This window comes from Brassica rapa, chromosome A03 (assembly GCF_000309985.2).
Source record: "Brassica rapa cultivar Chiifu-401-42 chromosome A03, CAAS_Brap_v3.01, whole genome shotgun sequence".
NCBI lineage: Eukaryota > Viridiplantae > Streptophyta > Magnoliopsida > Brassicales > Brassicaceae > Brassica > Brassica rapa.
This window is the reverse complement of record NC_024797.2, coordinates 14,915,353-14,929,251: the sequence shown is the minus strand read 5'-3', so window position 1 is coordinate 14,929,251 and position 13,899 is coordinate 14,915,353. Positions and strand designations below refer to the sequence as shown.

The 13,899-nt window shown below is 38.6% G+C and overlaps 2 protein-coding genes across 3 annotated transcripts; one reads left to right on the top strand and one right to left on the bottom strand.

Annotated features, from left to right (window-relative positions):
- The first annotated feature begins 8,624 nt into the window (after positions 1 to 8,624).
- LOC103858814 (60S acidic ribosomal protein P1-2) lies at positions 8,625 to 9,338 on the top strand. 2 transcript variants are annotated; one of them, XM_033286234.1, is made up of 4 exons: positions 8,625 to 8,696; positions 8,981 to 9,116; positions 9,168 to 9,196; positions 9,285 to 9,338. In XM_033286234.1, exons 1-4 carry the CDS (start codon positions 8,625 to 8,627, stop codon positions 9,336 to 9,338), a joined length of 291 nt encoding a protein of 96 aa, XP_033142125.1. The 2 variants fall into 2 exon arrangements, with proteins under 2 accessions (XP_033142125.1, XP_033142124.1); XM_033286233.1 differs by having other exon boundaries at positions 8,981 to 9,196.
- Positions 9,339 to 10,687: 1,349 nt separating this feature from the next.
- Positions 10,688 to 13,067, bottom strand: LOC103858813 (conserved oligomeric Golgi complex subunit 4). Its single transcript, XM_009136239.2, has 2 exons — positions 11,466 to 13,067; positions 10,688 to 11,317 (listed from the first exon to the last, which is right to left on the bottom strand). The coding sequence occupies exons 1-2, from the start codon at positions 13,065 to 13,067 to the stop codon at positions 10,688 to 10,690; spliced, it is 2,232 nt and encodes a 743-aa protein (XP_009134487.2).
- Between the last annotated feature and the right edge of the window lie 832 nt (positions 13,068 to 13,899).

Genomic DNA, 13,899 nt, shown 5'->3' with positions numbered 1-13,899 from the left:
GGTAACTCCAAGCAGGAAGATCCACTTGCTGTCAATGAGGTTGAGGGTTTGGAAGGTCAAGAGGAGTTGTGTTTCATCAACAACAATGGTAGCTGGTACAAAAAGGAGCCCAACTTTCAGTACAACAACTACCAACAGAAATCCTACCCAACAACCAACAGAGTGGCTATCCGCCAAGAAACAACCAGCAAGGCAGCTATCAGCCTCAGCAAAACCCCTCGTCTGGTTCCTCTGCTCCTCAAGAGAGCAGCACTGATACCTTACTGAAGCAAATCTTGGAGTCTCAGACTAGAAGTGAGAAGCAAGTTGGTTATGAGTTGAAGAACCTTCATTCCAAGATTGATGGGAGCTACAATGAGCTCAACAACAAATTCTCACACCTTGCTTCTACAGTCAGGAATTTAGAGAATCAATTTGCTTCCATGAACACTCACCAGAATCGCCAGCAAGGATCTCTACCTGGAAAGTCTGACCAAAATCCCAAGGAGGCCAAAGCTATCACCCTTAGGAGTGGTAAGCAGTTACCTCCTAGAACCCTCACCAAGGATGCTGAGAAACTAGGTGAGGGGGTTGCCATCAACATAGATGATGAAGTGGTGATTGTTGATGAGAAGATCAATGACGAGATCTTGGAGAAGATAGTGGAAGCCAAAGGTAAAGGAAAGGTTGGAGAGGAGAAGAAGACAGTAAAGGATGGTGAAGTTGTTACTCCAGCAAGTGAAAGTTCTTTTGTTCCTCCTCCCTATGAACCCAAACTTCCATTCCCTGGTAGATTCAAGAAGCAGCTGCTAGAGAAGTACAAGGCTCTGTTTGAGAAGCAAATGAGTGAAGCTCAGGTTGCAATGCCCATCATCGATGCTTTCATGTTGATTCCTCAATACAACAATTTCCTGAAAGATGTTGTAGCTGCAAAGAAGAAGGAGATGGAAGGCATGATGATTCTTACCCATGAGTGCAATGCCATCATCCAGAGGCTTGATGTTCCAGAGAAATTAGAGGATCCAGGAAGCTTCACACTACCTTGTGCTCTTGGACCTATGGTATTTGAGAAAAGTCTCTGCGATTTGGGAGCTAGTGTCAGCTTGATGCCTTTGTCTGTTGCAAAGAAGCTTGGATTCACTCAGTACAAGAAGTGTAGACTCTCTCTGGTGTTAGCTGATCGTTCAGTGAAGTACCCTGTGGGCATCTTAGAGGACCTCCCTGTGAAGATTGGAAGGTATGAGATACCTACAGATTTTGTGGTGCTTGAGATGGGTGAGGAGGCTCAAGATCCATTGATTCTAGGAAGGCCATTCTTAGCTACAGCAGGAGCTATTGTTAATGTGAAGGAGGGCACGATTGATCTCCATTTGGGTAAAGAGAACATCCTCCACTTTGACATCAAGGGGAAAATGAGGAAACCAACTGTGTTCGGGCAAGCCTTCTACATTGAAGAGATGGGCACTCCTGCTGATGAGCACCTTGAAGAGTTACCACCTGAGGACGACGAGGAGGGAGCATCTCCCTCTACTCATTCCCTATAGAAGGTAACCCACCACACTCCTTTGTATATACCATTTCATTTTTGCATATTAGTCTTCTTTTCGGTATCTCTCTCTACTTGACGACACAGAGACTGTGTAACTCAAGTTTGGGGGAGGTACCAAGTATTTGATCATGTTTGCTTTGATGTTGATTCATTGAGTCATGCATGGCATACCTATTTGCATAGATAAAAAAAAAATCAATCATTTAGTTTGCATCATTTGCATTTTTAGGAGAGTCTAGAGCATATAGGTTGCATTCACTTGCATTGGGAGCAATGATTTTAAATGCCTTGTAAAGAACACTACGTTGCACCTGAGTAGCTTTTGCACCTCTCAAAAAGACTTGTATGTTTCGAGCCTTGAAAACTCTTCCTGAAACTTGTTGATTGCTGAAACTCAGTCTTTGAAGCCAACTACAACCTTATTTGAACTGAACGAACTTAATGCTTCTTGCTCATGGTCCCTTGTGTACTGAGTCATGGCTATACACACTTGAGTTGTCACATCCTTTATGCCAATCTTTTTTTGACAAACTCTAGTGGTAGACCACTCCCAAAACCTTTCCCTCCTTTTAAGCTTTCATTGTTTGATGAGTGAGGCCTTCTTCGGAAAGTCTTACATGCGCATAATGTTGAGAGTATCGGGAACGACAATGCTTGATCTTCATTCTTGCTAGATTGGGCACTCTATTGTCTAGCTATAGGTGGGGGGTGAGTGTTGTGATTATGATTTGGGAGAAATGAAAAAGGAAAAGAATAGACTCTTTGTGCTTAAGTGAATTGATTTTCTGGGATAAGTAGAGAACCTCTAGCTCTAGTTTTGAAAAGTCTTGGCCCCCAACCTAAAAAAAAAAAAATATATATAAAAAAAAAAAAAAAAGAAATCGAAAAAAAAAAAAAAGAAAGAAAAGGGGGCTAGCAAAGTTGTTAGGAGCTAAGAAATGTTTTGAGGTTGTAGAAAAATCCCTTGTAGATTTCAAAAAGAAAGAGTTAAAGTTCTTAAGATCTTTTGGTGAGAGATGTGAGTTGGGTTTGACATTTGGGAATGATTGTGTAATGATATGTTTGGGAAAAGGGTAGAACAATGGAGATTGAGCATTGTATGCATGAGTTGGTCCCTTTCTTAGATATATTATGTGCAATGTCAAGGCTACTTGTTTTGAGAGTAAACCACCTTAAAGATCATATGTTTTGAACCTCTTGAATCACTTGAATAAAAGCCTTCCCTTACCCAACCAAATGACTTGGACCAACTGACCATTTGCAAGAATTCACCTGATGTTTTGTGCTTAATGAATGTGAGAGTTGGTTGATTTGAATGTGTGGATGCTTGATGATGAGTGTAAGAACAAAAAGAGTTAAGATAGGCCTAGAGAAGCTAGAGTGTAATAAGAGAGTGTGCTAGTTGTGTTTCTTTTGGCTATGTGCTCCCACCTTCAACCTCTCTTCCTATGAGTTCTAGAAAGTTCACTTGTGGACAAGTAAAAGAACAAGTTTGGGGGAGTTGATATCTTGCATATTTGCATTGTTTTATCCATTCATCCATGAGCATTTTCATCATATAGATTAGGATTCAGACATGTTTAGGTTGCATTTTGCATACATGAGTCTCTATTAGGTACTGGAGTACCACATAAGGTTATTTGGAGCTCAAAAGAGGTGAAAAGAGTGATCTTTGGACGAGCACAGCCGGAGCGACCTCTCGGAGCGACGGCATGAGGTCGCTGTGCACCACATCCCGGAGCGACTCATCCAGAGCGACTGCACAAGGTCGCTCGCGTTTTCACGTCTGGAGACACACATTTACACCTCGGAGCGACCTTCCAGAGCGACGTGCTGAAGTCGCTCCCGAAGCTCAGAGCGACCATACCAGAGCGACAGGGAGAAGTCGCTCGCGTTTTCATCACCCGGAGACGCGAGAACGAGCCCGGAGCGACCTCTCGCAGCGACACAGCGAGGTCGCTCCCGAAGCCTGGAGCGACTTGTCGGAGCGACGGGCTGAGGTCGCTCCGTGTTTTGTTTCTGCTCGAACTTGTGATTTCTCAAGGGCATTTTGGTCATTTCATTATGCACGTTTTTATTTTCTAAACCTATGTTTTATTACTCTGTAAGCCACCAGGAGGCACATGATCTTTGTTCTTAGAAAAACCACCAAAAACCTTTGGAAAGGGATCTTTTTGAATGAATTGATCAGTTTATTATTGAGAATTCTGTGTTCTTATCTATTTCCTGTGTTTCTCTACATGATTAATCTGAAATCCAATATGGGTTTAAGAGGAATCATGGAGATTAGTGAGTAATCACCTTTTGAATTCATGGGTTAGGGAGATTAAGGGTGATTAGGTTAGTTCTAGGATGTTTTAGTGTAGATCATTCTTGTTCCTTGCTAGTAGAGTATTCATAATGCATCTTCTGAGTTGGCCACTCAAAAGTTGATCAATAGACATTTCCCACCCAAAAGGTGTTTGATGAAATGCCTGAGACAACTCTCCTAGGCTCTTAGTATACTTTGCCAAAGACATTTGTTGTTAAAGATGCTAAGATAGCTAATAGACTTGTTAGTAATGATTGCTTTCATATTATTCAACCAAAGACATTTGATGTTTGAGATATGTTAGCAAATGAGCATTCATCTAGACATAGAGCTTGCTTAGAATTGTGTCTAGGCTTAAGGTTGATAGTTTGATTGATCATTTGCCATCCTTAGTTCGATACTTGATCACCCAAGGTCTAATCCCTATGCCCATGAGTTCTCTTTTCCCTTAGTCAAGAAAGTATCATTCTGTTATTTGCTTTCTAGTTTAGTAGTAATTTAAAACCCATCTAAATCATTGGTTGCACTTAGATTAAGTGAGTACTTGCATTCTCAGTGCTTTGATATCCCTCAGAACTGGTTCGACAATCTTCTATACTACAACATTTGTCTTAGGAGCCTTGAAAACTCCTAACATCAGTATCCCCTATATATTAAAGGAGAAGCATTTTTTAAGGCTTTCCTTAATTATTTCTTAGTTGTTTTTTCAAGGATGCATGAGAAGGCTCCATTCTCTTTTTTGCTTACGTGTCGCGCTCACATTGATTCTCACAAAATCATTTAATGTGAAACCATTAAATGTTTCTTTTTTTGATGATTTTTTTTTGCAAACTCATTTTCCATGTCCTTGAACAGTAGACGTTTTTTAATTTTTGTCAGACCGACTACAGAGTCCTTGAGCAGTCGAGTTCCATGTCATTGATACTAGGCGCATCGATGGGTATCGGAAGCAGAAAAGAAGACGATATGAGGGTGATCGACGTTCTTTACTAAGGTTATAAAGAAAGAGATTTTGTAAAGCAGGCGCATCGACGATCTTCTATTTCAGAGAGAGAAAACATCAAAGAATCCCCATCGGAAAAAAAAAAAGAAGAAATGGAAGGCTTGATTCCATTTTTGTACAAAGCCATGGTCATGTATAAAAGAGAAGGAAGCTTTTCGTCAGTTTTCTCAGCGATCATCATTCTCATCAACTTCCGGTTACTACAGGAGACTTCCTGGCGATTCCTCCGGTATATTTCGAACGTCAGACCTCAGGCGATTTGGGACCGACCGTCTTGGATTGCTTAAAACGATTGGGCAAGCTATTCGAAAAACAAGTGTTTTAGCGTGAAAGGTTTAATGATTTTTTCTTTTTTTGAAATACACATGTTTTCAATCAAACAATTTACTTTAACTCTTTGCAGGTACAAGTACCTATCGAAAAGTAAGACACACAGATTGCAGGCAAACCAAATGACGTTTATGCGGCAAACCTTTTATGTCTACTACCAACCATGCAACTCTATGAAGACTATATGTAGTCATGAAGCTACTATGTACACCATTTATACAATTACTTTCAATAATTTTAAAATTACAGGATCATTTTATATGCATCTTTTGAAGTAGACAATATTTAAATAAACATTTTGGTTTTATACTAAACTTATCTATGCTGGTTTATTCTCCATCACTTATCTTTGTGGTAGCACTTATATATTGTCTTTTAGTCACATTAATATCTTTATTTGTTTTCACGAGGAAGTTGTTTAGTGCATTAAGTAATAAGTCTCCCATTATCATGCAAGAAAAATAAACTGACCATTACATATAAATCTCATTGATAAGGACAATATACTAAAATGACTTCTTAGTTCTTATAGATCGCAATGTAGAAATCGTAGGATATTTAATTTGTGTACTCAAACTATGGTGGTCAATTAAGAGGAGTAATGGTAAAAAAAATTTAATGAATATTAGTTATCTCTATTAGTAACTATGGCAAAAAAAAAATAATGTTTAGGATCAGAATTGAATTTCTTATAGATCGCTTCAGAAATTTAATACCTTTTGAAGACTTTTCGGATATTTTATTTGATCCTCATATTCCTCAAATAAAGAATTATTTTTTAATCAATGTGAGTATAAAATTATTTTAAATTTGATATAGTTACTATATGTTAACAAATATGATTTTTTTTTTACTTTCAGGATTCAATTCCGTGCATTTTGATTAAATTTTAAAAAAAATTTAGACTATAATTTCTTATCGTATCAATTAATTATGTTATTTTAGTTTTTTTATTAAAACAAATTATGTGTTTTAAAGGGTGGAATCACATTCAATTTCTTTTATCTTAAATTTTTTTATATAATAAAAATAACTGTATTTTATTTATTTAAGGCAGTGATGGTATTACTTTTCAAATGTTATTGTTCCACTAAAAAACCAGAAATTTCGGTGTTTTTCACTTTCTCTTCAAATATATACTTATGTCTTACAAAATCATAGTATATAACTTAAAACAATGATACATATGTCTCATCCCGCGTAAGGCGCGGGTTACTACCTAGTTGTCTCTTAAGACAGAAAAGTACATGAGATGGAGAAGGACAAACTTGCCTAAATCATGGAGATTCAAGTATAAGCTCGAGGCTATTAACGCGAGATGAGAAATAGAAACTAAAGAACTACATCAAAGACGCAATGGAAGAGAGATTTGATTGTTCTCATGTTCTTCTTTTATGTAGCATAAACACAATAGACTACATAGGGCCTTTCGCCACCATGATCCTCATGATACCAGAATTACTACTGGAAGGCAATGGAATGATGAGTTGATTTGAAACACCAGTCTCCGTGGTCAGCCCTCATCATTTTAATAAGTTTTGTTGTGTTAGCCTTTTGTCTCAACTTCTCCATCTTCTATGTCATTCACTCCGCAGCTGCAGTCACAGTCAATTTAGCTGGAAACCTTACGGTTGAAGGTTGCAGTGGCTGTACTGGTGTTGTGGTTGATATTCTGTAACCCAATATGGTATATAAATGCTGTTGGATGTGGAATAACTCTTCTGATGCTGCAAGCACATTGTATGGATACGTGAGGCATATGCTTTCGCAACAAACGCCTGGAACTCCTAGGACTCCTCATACACCAAGAACCAAGATGGAGTTGCTTCCTCTTGTTAATAACGATAAACTCGAAGGCAAAGTCTGATCTCAGATCACTATTCACTGCTGCACACAAGATAGAACTTTAATAGAGAAATAACATTTTGTTTTCTTATGGGATCGTCGAAGAGATAATGGTTCTTTTTATTTTTTATATCTCTGTTATATGTAGAATCTATAGTTTTATCTAATACAAAAGACAAAATAATCAGTTGTACAAAAGACTTTTATGAATGAAGAAATCATGCACTAAGGTTAGAAAGATTGATCTCTAATATCTGCTAATTTATTTCTGAGCAAACCTGTGTGTTTAAACTCTTCTTGGTGTAACCTTTCTCTTGACCTGAACACAAGACCAGGAGATAAAGCAATCATACTCAGAAACTATGGTAATAATCAGTTGGTATTTGACCTTTTAGTGGAAAATTTAAAGAATGAGGCAAACATTTTTTTTTAATATTGATTTTAAATCTTGTAATAGGTAATGACAAATATATTGATGTATCATTAGACCAGCTATGGTCTTACTAAACAACAACATTTGCCAAACATTAGGCCAGAAGTAATGCACGCTAGAAAATTTGGATCTTCAGGAGGCTTTGTGCACACGTTCTTGCAGCCGTCATCATGCTTACAAGGGCCTGAGGGTGGGAATCTATAGTGACATGTAGCTGAAAAGTTTATTTAAAAATAAATAATCCGAATCAGTTCATTTTATTATATCTTTCAATTATGAAGAAGTAGAGGAAGAAAATATATATTACCAGTTGATCGAGAAAATAGAAGAAAAAAAGCTAGGATCAAACAAGCAAGTTGAATCTTCTGTGCTGACATTGTTTTTTTTGTATCTCTTTTCTTTTGTGGAGATGTTTTTCTTTTGGGTTTAGAGCATATAATCACCTCCCTTAAACTGATACATACGTTACTAATTAGTTTCTAACAAGAAAAAATATATTTACATATATCTAAAAAATCCAATTGCAATAATAAATCTGGCATTAGTTATATAACTAGGTATTTTACCCGTATAAGCGGACGTAATTGTTTTACAAATATTTATTAATAAATGCATTATTATGTTAACTATAACGATAAAATCTGTTAAAAAAATCATCAAAAATGATAGCTTTACTATCAATTTTTAATTGACTATTGATCCGTACATTTTCATATTTGACTATTGCAGGAGCTTTGAAAAATTAACGAACCATTAGAACGGGATGAGACTCACAGAACGAGAGAACGGGCGTGAATGACCCATTAGCTGTGAATGGTCGGGGCGTTACATTTTCATTTTAGAAATCTGTAAATTCATGCTCATAAAAGTGAAACAATGGCTGATGCATGTTCGCATAGAGAGATAAATTGTAGAAAAGCCAAGCGAAAAATAAGGCCGAAACGTCAGGTTTCCAAAATGGGCCTTCATCCGTAGGCCCAATAAAGTTTCGGTAGATTTGCGCTATTTATAACTGACGATCCACTCCTTGGCTGCATTGCAAAACCCTAATCTTTGTGTTTAAGCGGCGCCACTTCTAATCGCATTCTGAGGTATTTCTTCATCCTCCGACTTACCTTTGCTGCTGCTTTTCTTGAGCTTTAAAGCTCTTGTTTATTGTATCATTACAGAGACAATGTCGACGGTCGGAGAACTCGCTTGCAGCTACGCTGTTATGATCCTTGAGGACGAGGGCATTTCCATCACTGTATCCTTTAAATCGTCTCATCATCTTCTAGAACTATCGTACTAATCGTAAGCTGATTGGTTTAGCTAGGTTTATGCAGTCTCTTGAAATGTTTGATGCTAGTCTAAGATTGCATGTTTGTTGTTTCTCATTTCTTCAAATGTTATGTCAGCTGTCTTGTATCTTAGTGTCGTTAAGACAAGAAGTAAGTTTTGTTAGATTTATTTTGATTAACAAGTGTGTTTGTTCTGTATTCAAGAAGTATTTTTACTTTTTGTTTATATCTTTAACTCTATTGTTAATAGTCTGACAAGATTGCGACTTTGGTCAAAGCCGCTGGTGTTGAGATTGAGTCTTACTGGCCAATGCTATTCGCCAAGATGGCTGAGAAGCGTAACGTCACTGACCTCATCATGAATGTTGGTGCTGGTGGCGGTGGTGGTGGTGCACCTGTTGCTGCCGCTGCACCCGCTGCTGGTGGAGGTGCCGCAGCTGCTGCCCCTGCCAAGGAGGAGAAGAAGGTATATAATTTAGAAAAAATAACACTTTCTGTATTTCTCTATCTTTTAGTTTGTGTTGGTTATTGATCCTTGTTTTGTTTTTGTGCAGGATGAACCAGCAGAAGAGAGCGATGGAGATCTTGGATTCGGCCTGTTCGATTAGTTGTCTCCCTGTTTTACACTTGCTATGTTTTATTGCTTTAGTTGGTTTGAGATTTTCAGTTTTGCCATTTTCGACATTAATACAGTTTGTTTGCTCCATTTGTTATATCAAGTTACTTTAGTTCGCACCGCCTCCACGATTATTATTAAGGTTTATGAGGTTTATCTTATTGAATTTGCAGTGATAATTCGATCTTAAAATGGAATAATAATATAAACAACTAAAATTTGATTACAAATATATAAGATTCATCTTAATATCCCTTTTTGCAGTGCTAAGGCATTATGTTAACCTTAGGGGTTATAAGCTTCTGTCCAAGCTAGTGATATTACTGAAACTTTGTGTTTTTATGAGGAAACTTCAAAGCCTGACTTAGTCACTGCATCATTGTGGTGTTGACGCTGAAGGAAATGTCACCGCAGAACAAGAGGCGACAGCCACAAATTAAAGAAGCCGAAAATGCTGCTGTAGGTGGCGTGAAGGATGACACAGTGTTTGTCGTATATTTGGTGTAGGCTCAGCATTTGAGTGATTCTGATGGAAAGTGGTTTCCTTATGAATATGAATGGAAGGTTACAGGAAGTTCTTCATCGGTCTACTCGTCTGCAGTTACGTGGGAATTCTCGAGACCTAAATCAGAGAAGAAAGCTTGGGTGGATTGCGTATGGTTCAAAGGTTTTGTTCCGAAATTGGCTTTTAATATGTGGATTGCTAATGCAGACAGGCTGCCTACAAGAGCAAGGCTGGCTGCACGGGGACTCCAAATCTCCACCACCTGTTGTCTGCTCTCAGGAAGTTGAAACAAGGGACCAGTTGCTCCTTACCTGTTCCTATAGCAAGGAGGTCTGGAACCTCGTTACAAGTAGTACTCTATTTTGAAATAATTTCATTTTTATTCTATGGAGATGAAAATGAAACAAAAGTGGAGAAAATTTTTAATTTTATTTTGGAGAAAATAATAGAATAGATTTCATCTGTACTTATTTATCTTTCAAATACTTATTTTAGATACAAAATTCAAAATTTCATGTAGGCTTGTTTGAATTTTTTCGGGTACTTAGAATTTTTGAAATTTTTGGTTATCAATTCAGATTTAGTTAATAACACTTTAAAATTCGGATGTTTTTATACCATTTGACAGTAGATCAGTCAGATTCAGTCTGGATCTCGGTTTTTCACCAACCCCTGCTTGAGACCATGCAACAAATATTATGTCATACGTGTGGTTTCGATATATAGAAAAAGGAAAAAAATAAAACCGTTGATCATGCACTATGGGCAATACAAGTTATACACCAACAGAGTAATAATATGTGGGTTGACAACATAAATAAAAGAGGAAAGTAACATCACAACTTGAGAGCAGCAATAGATTCGGCTTTAAACTCGACCCGAAGACCCAAGACCCGTCTAACCTCCGCAGGGGTAAGTCTCCATGTCATAGGTCCTGAGTTCTCTCCCCAGAAGTCCAAAATCTCTGAGACCTTCTCCAAGTTCAGTATCGTCGCCATTTGAGTTAACCGAGCGAATTTATCTCTCACCGTTCTCTGAGTCATACCCGAGAAATGGCTAACCAAAGCCCTCGTGTCTCGGTCTAGCTGAAGCCCACCAAGCTGGCTAAACCGTTTCTGCATCATTATCACTTCAAGTCTCTTCACTATGAAATCTATTATGAGATGCAGAAACGAGTCATAGTTGTTTGAAGTCATTAGCGGTTGGAGCCACGCAGCGTTTGTTTCCACCGAGTGGAGAAGTCGTTGGACCCACGGGTCGTTCACCTCGTTCTCCGCGTACTCTGTTTCTGTCAGCTCGTAGCTTATGGTAGCTACAGTGTCTAGAACCGGACGGATTCTTGGTGTTACGGTTGCTACTAGCTGTTCCATGCCTGAATTGAGTAGCTGCTTGAACGTGTTGCTTAACTCGCCTAGCTCGGAGAGACATGACTTTATCCTCTCTCGATCTGCTGGTGCAGGAAACACCTGTGATCAGCACAAGAGATCAAGACAAGTGAGACCCACTTACATCTAGCAAATAACTTAGCGGTTCTAAATCACTACCTATAACAGGTTCCAGATTGTTGTTCCTTAAGATTTAAATTTAAGCTAATCATTACGTATGAGTACATACCTCAGTACATTGCTCCTCGATTTCGTGTTTGAGTTTAAGAATGTACTCGCAGCTCACATCCATATTGTTCAAAGCAGTTGCAATCTCAGTACCAGTGTTCTCCACACCGATACCACCCAAGAACAACCTAGCACCAAGGTTAGGCTCTCTAATCTTCTGCTGCAAAGCTTCATGGTAATCATTCGCCAACAAGCTACCAGCATTGCTCAACACAGCAATCACAGAGCTAATGTTCGAAGTCGAAATCGCTCTCCTCAAACAACTCTGCAACACGTAGAACACATCGTCCACCATTGAAGTGGTAAGACTGTCCGGTACATGCTCATCGATCCTTATAGCTTTCCTCACATTCTCAACCATAAAGAACCCTTCTAGTATCACATAGAATCCCGTCACGTCCTGAATCACTTTGCTAAAGCTACCATTTCTAAACGCCTTCGTAGCCCTTGGCAACAACTCAGCATCAACCGAGGTTAAAGACTTGATCTTTGACACCATGAACTCTGTGTAATCCTCACCTAACTGCATCAGAGAGAGTATCTCCTCCACGTAGAGCTCTACTTCTCTCGGGTCTGGTCCTTCAGAAGCACCACCAGCAAGCAGATTCAGATTTGGAGAATTGTTGACATCAGAAGCCAACCTAGCTAGCTTCCTAAACTCCATATACTTCTTCAAGATCAAGGAGCCTCTAGAATCACATTCCTCTTGCAACTCACATATCGCATAAACAACACCGTCTTCTCCGCAGAGACCTCTCAAGATCTCGTCATTCTCTTCAATAGCCATGACAATGTCCTTAAACAAATTGGTTAAACATCCAACGAAGTTCACTTGCTCGACTCCTTGTTCCATGAGCTCAACCACATTCTCATATTCCATCCTCCCTCTCATCGCAATCACCTTCTTCAAGTAACCAACGTAGAGCTGTAAACCTTCCTCCTCCATCCCCAACGGAGAATATAATCTTACGAATCTCAGAATCGTAGGATGATCTCTTTGGTCTATGGCTGCTAACAGCTTCTTCTTCGCAATACCTTCGAGCTGCTTCTTGGACTCAAGAAGCTGTTCTCTCTGATCAGAACCAGAATCCTTATACTGCGAATCGATCTGGAGAAACCTCTGCACGAACTTCGCAGCGGACTCGTAATCCTCCGAATCCAAAGCCGTCTTCACTCCTTCGATGCAATTCCCTCGCTCCACAATCGCGTCGATGCGCGAGAGAGTCACATTGACGCGAGACTGAGCGAGATCGAGCTCGCGCACCTTGCCGCTCACCTGATCCGCGAGATCGCAGGTCGATCTAACGTTCCCGAGCATGTGATCGGCGTCCGCCTTGACGATTTCGAGAATCTCAGCGGATTTCTGGAGGTCGAGGAGGCTACGATCCAGGTCCGTTCGCTGAGAGAGAAGCGTGTCGAGATCTGAATCCAAGCTGCGTTGGTAAGCGATGCATTCGTGGAGGAGCCGCGTCATCGCGCCTACGTCTGTGAGCGAGCGTACGTACTCTAACGCTTCCGGTGTACCGAATTTCACGGTGGAGGAATCTATCGAATCCACCGACGCGTCGTCTGGTTCAAGCTCCGGCTGCCTTGTAACCGCCATCGATCTAATCGGAGTCGATGGCATTGTGGTAATTTAGTGATCGGCGAAACTTAGATCTGATGCTAAATGCTTCTGAGAAATGAAGATGAAGCAACTCTTCTTCACTATGAAATGTTAGAAAATGGGCTTCAGCTATAATGCTAAAAGCTCAAATCAGGCCTGATCTTTCAGGGTCATATATAGCTATAATCTGAATATTTTGTATTGAAAATAACAAATTAGCAATTAGTTTTTTTTTTTTTGTCTTTTGTCTTTGATTAGTTAAAATCATGAAATTTTACACAAAGTCTAGGTCTTCTGCCAGAGACAAATAATCTAGAAAGAATACTAAAACTTAAGTCAAATATCAAAATGAGAGAATCAAAATGGATAACTAGTGATTAGGTCTGGACAAAAAAATCATAACTGAACTTTTCGAAATCGGAACCAGATCGAAAAACTGAAAAGGTATCCGAATATATAAAATATTAGTTATATATACATATATATATATATATATATATAATTTAAAAATAAATTAAAGTATCAATTTTTTTAATAACTAAATTATTATATAGTATCCGAACTACCATAAAAAAATCTGAAAGTATCAGGATCTTTTAGCCGAAATATCTGAAATTGTTATCTTAATTAATCTAACTATTCGATATTTTATTCAAAATATTTGATATTTATCCTAAATTATCTGAGTTATCTGAAATAACGAACCAATACTAAATGAGCACCAAAAATTTTACAAGTATCTTTTTAATTTCTAGTTTGATTTTCTGAACTAAACCGAATCTGAAACTACCTGAACCAAAAATAATTAGATAGTAAATGTATCTTCTAA

Coding starts and splice junctions, on each gene's coding strand:
- LOC103858813 (XM_009136239.2), bottom strand. CDS start 13,067: ATGGCGGTTACAAGGCAGCCGGAGCTTGAACCAGACGACGCGTCGGTG. Junction 11,318..11,465: donor TCGAGGAGCAATGTACTGAG/GTATGTACTCAT, acceptor TGCTGATCACAG/GTGTTTCCTGCACCAGCAGA.
- LOC103858814 (XM_033286233.1), top strand. CDS start 8,625: ATGTCGACGGTCGGAGAACTCGCTTGCAGCTACGCTGTTATGATCCTT. Junction 8,697..8,980: donor ACGAGGGCATTTCCATCACT/GTATCCTTTAAA, acceptor TATTGTTAATAG/TCTGACAAGATTGCGACTTT. Junction 9,197..9,284: donor CTGCCAAGGAGGAGAAGAAG/GTATATAATTTA, acceptor GTTTTTGTGCAG/GATGAACCAGCAGAAGAGAG.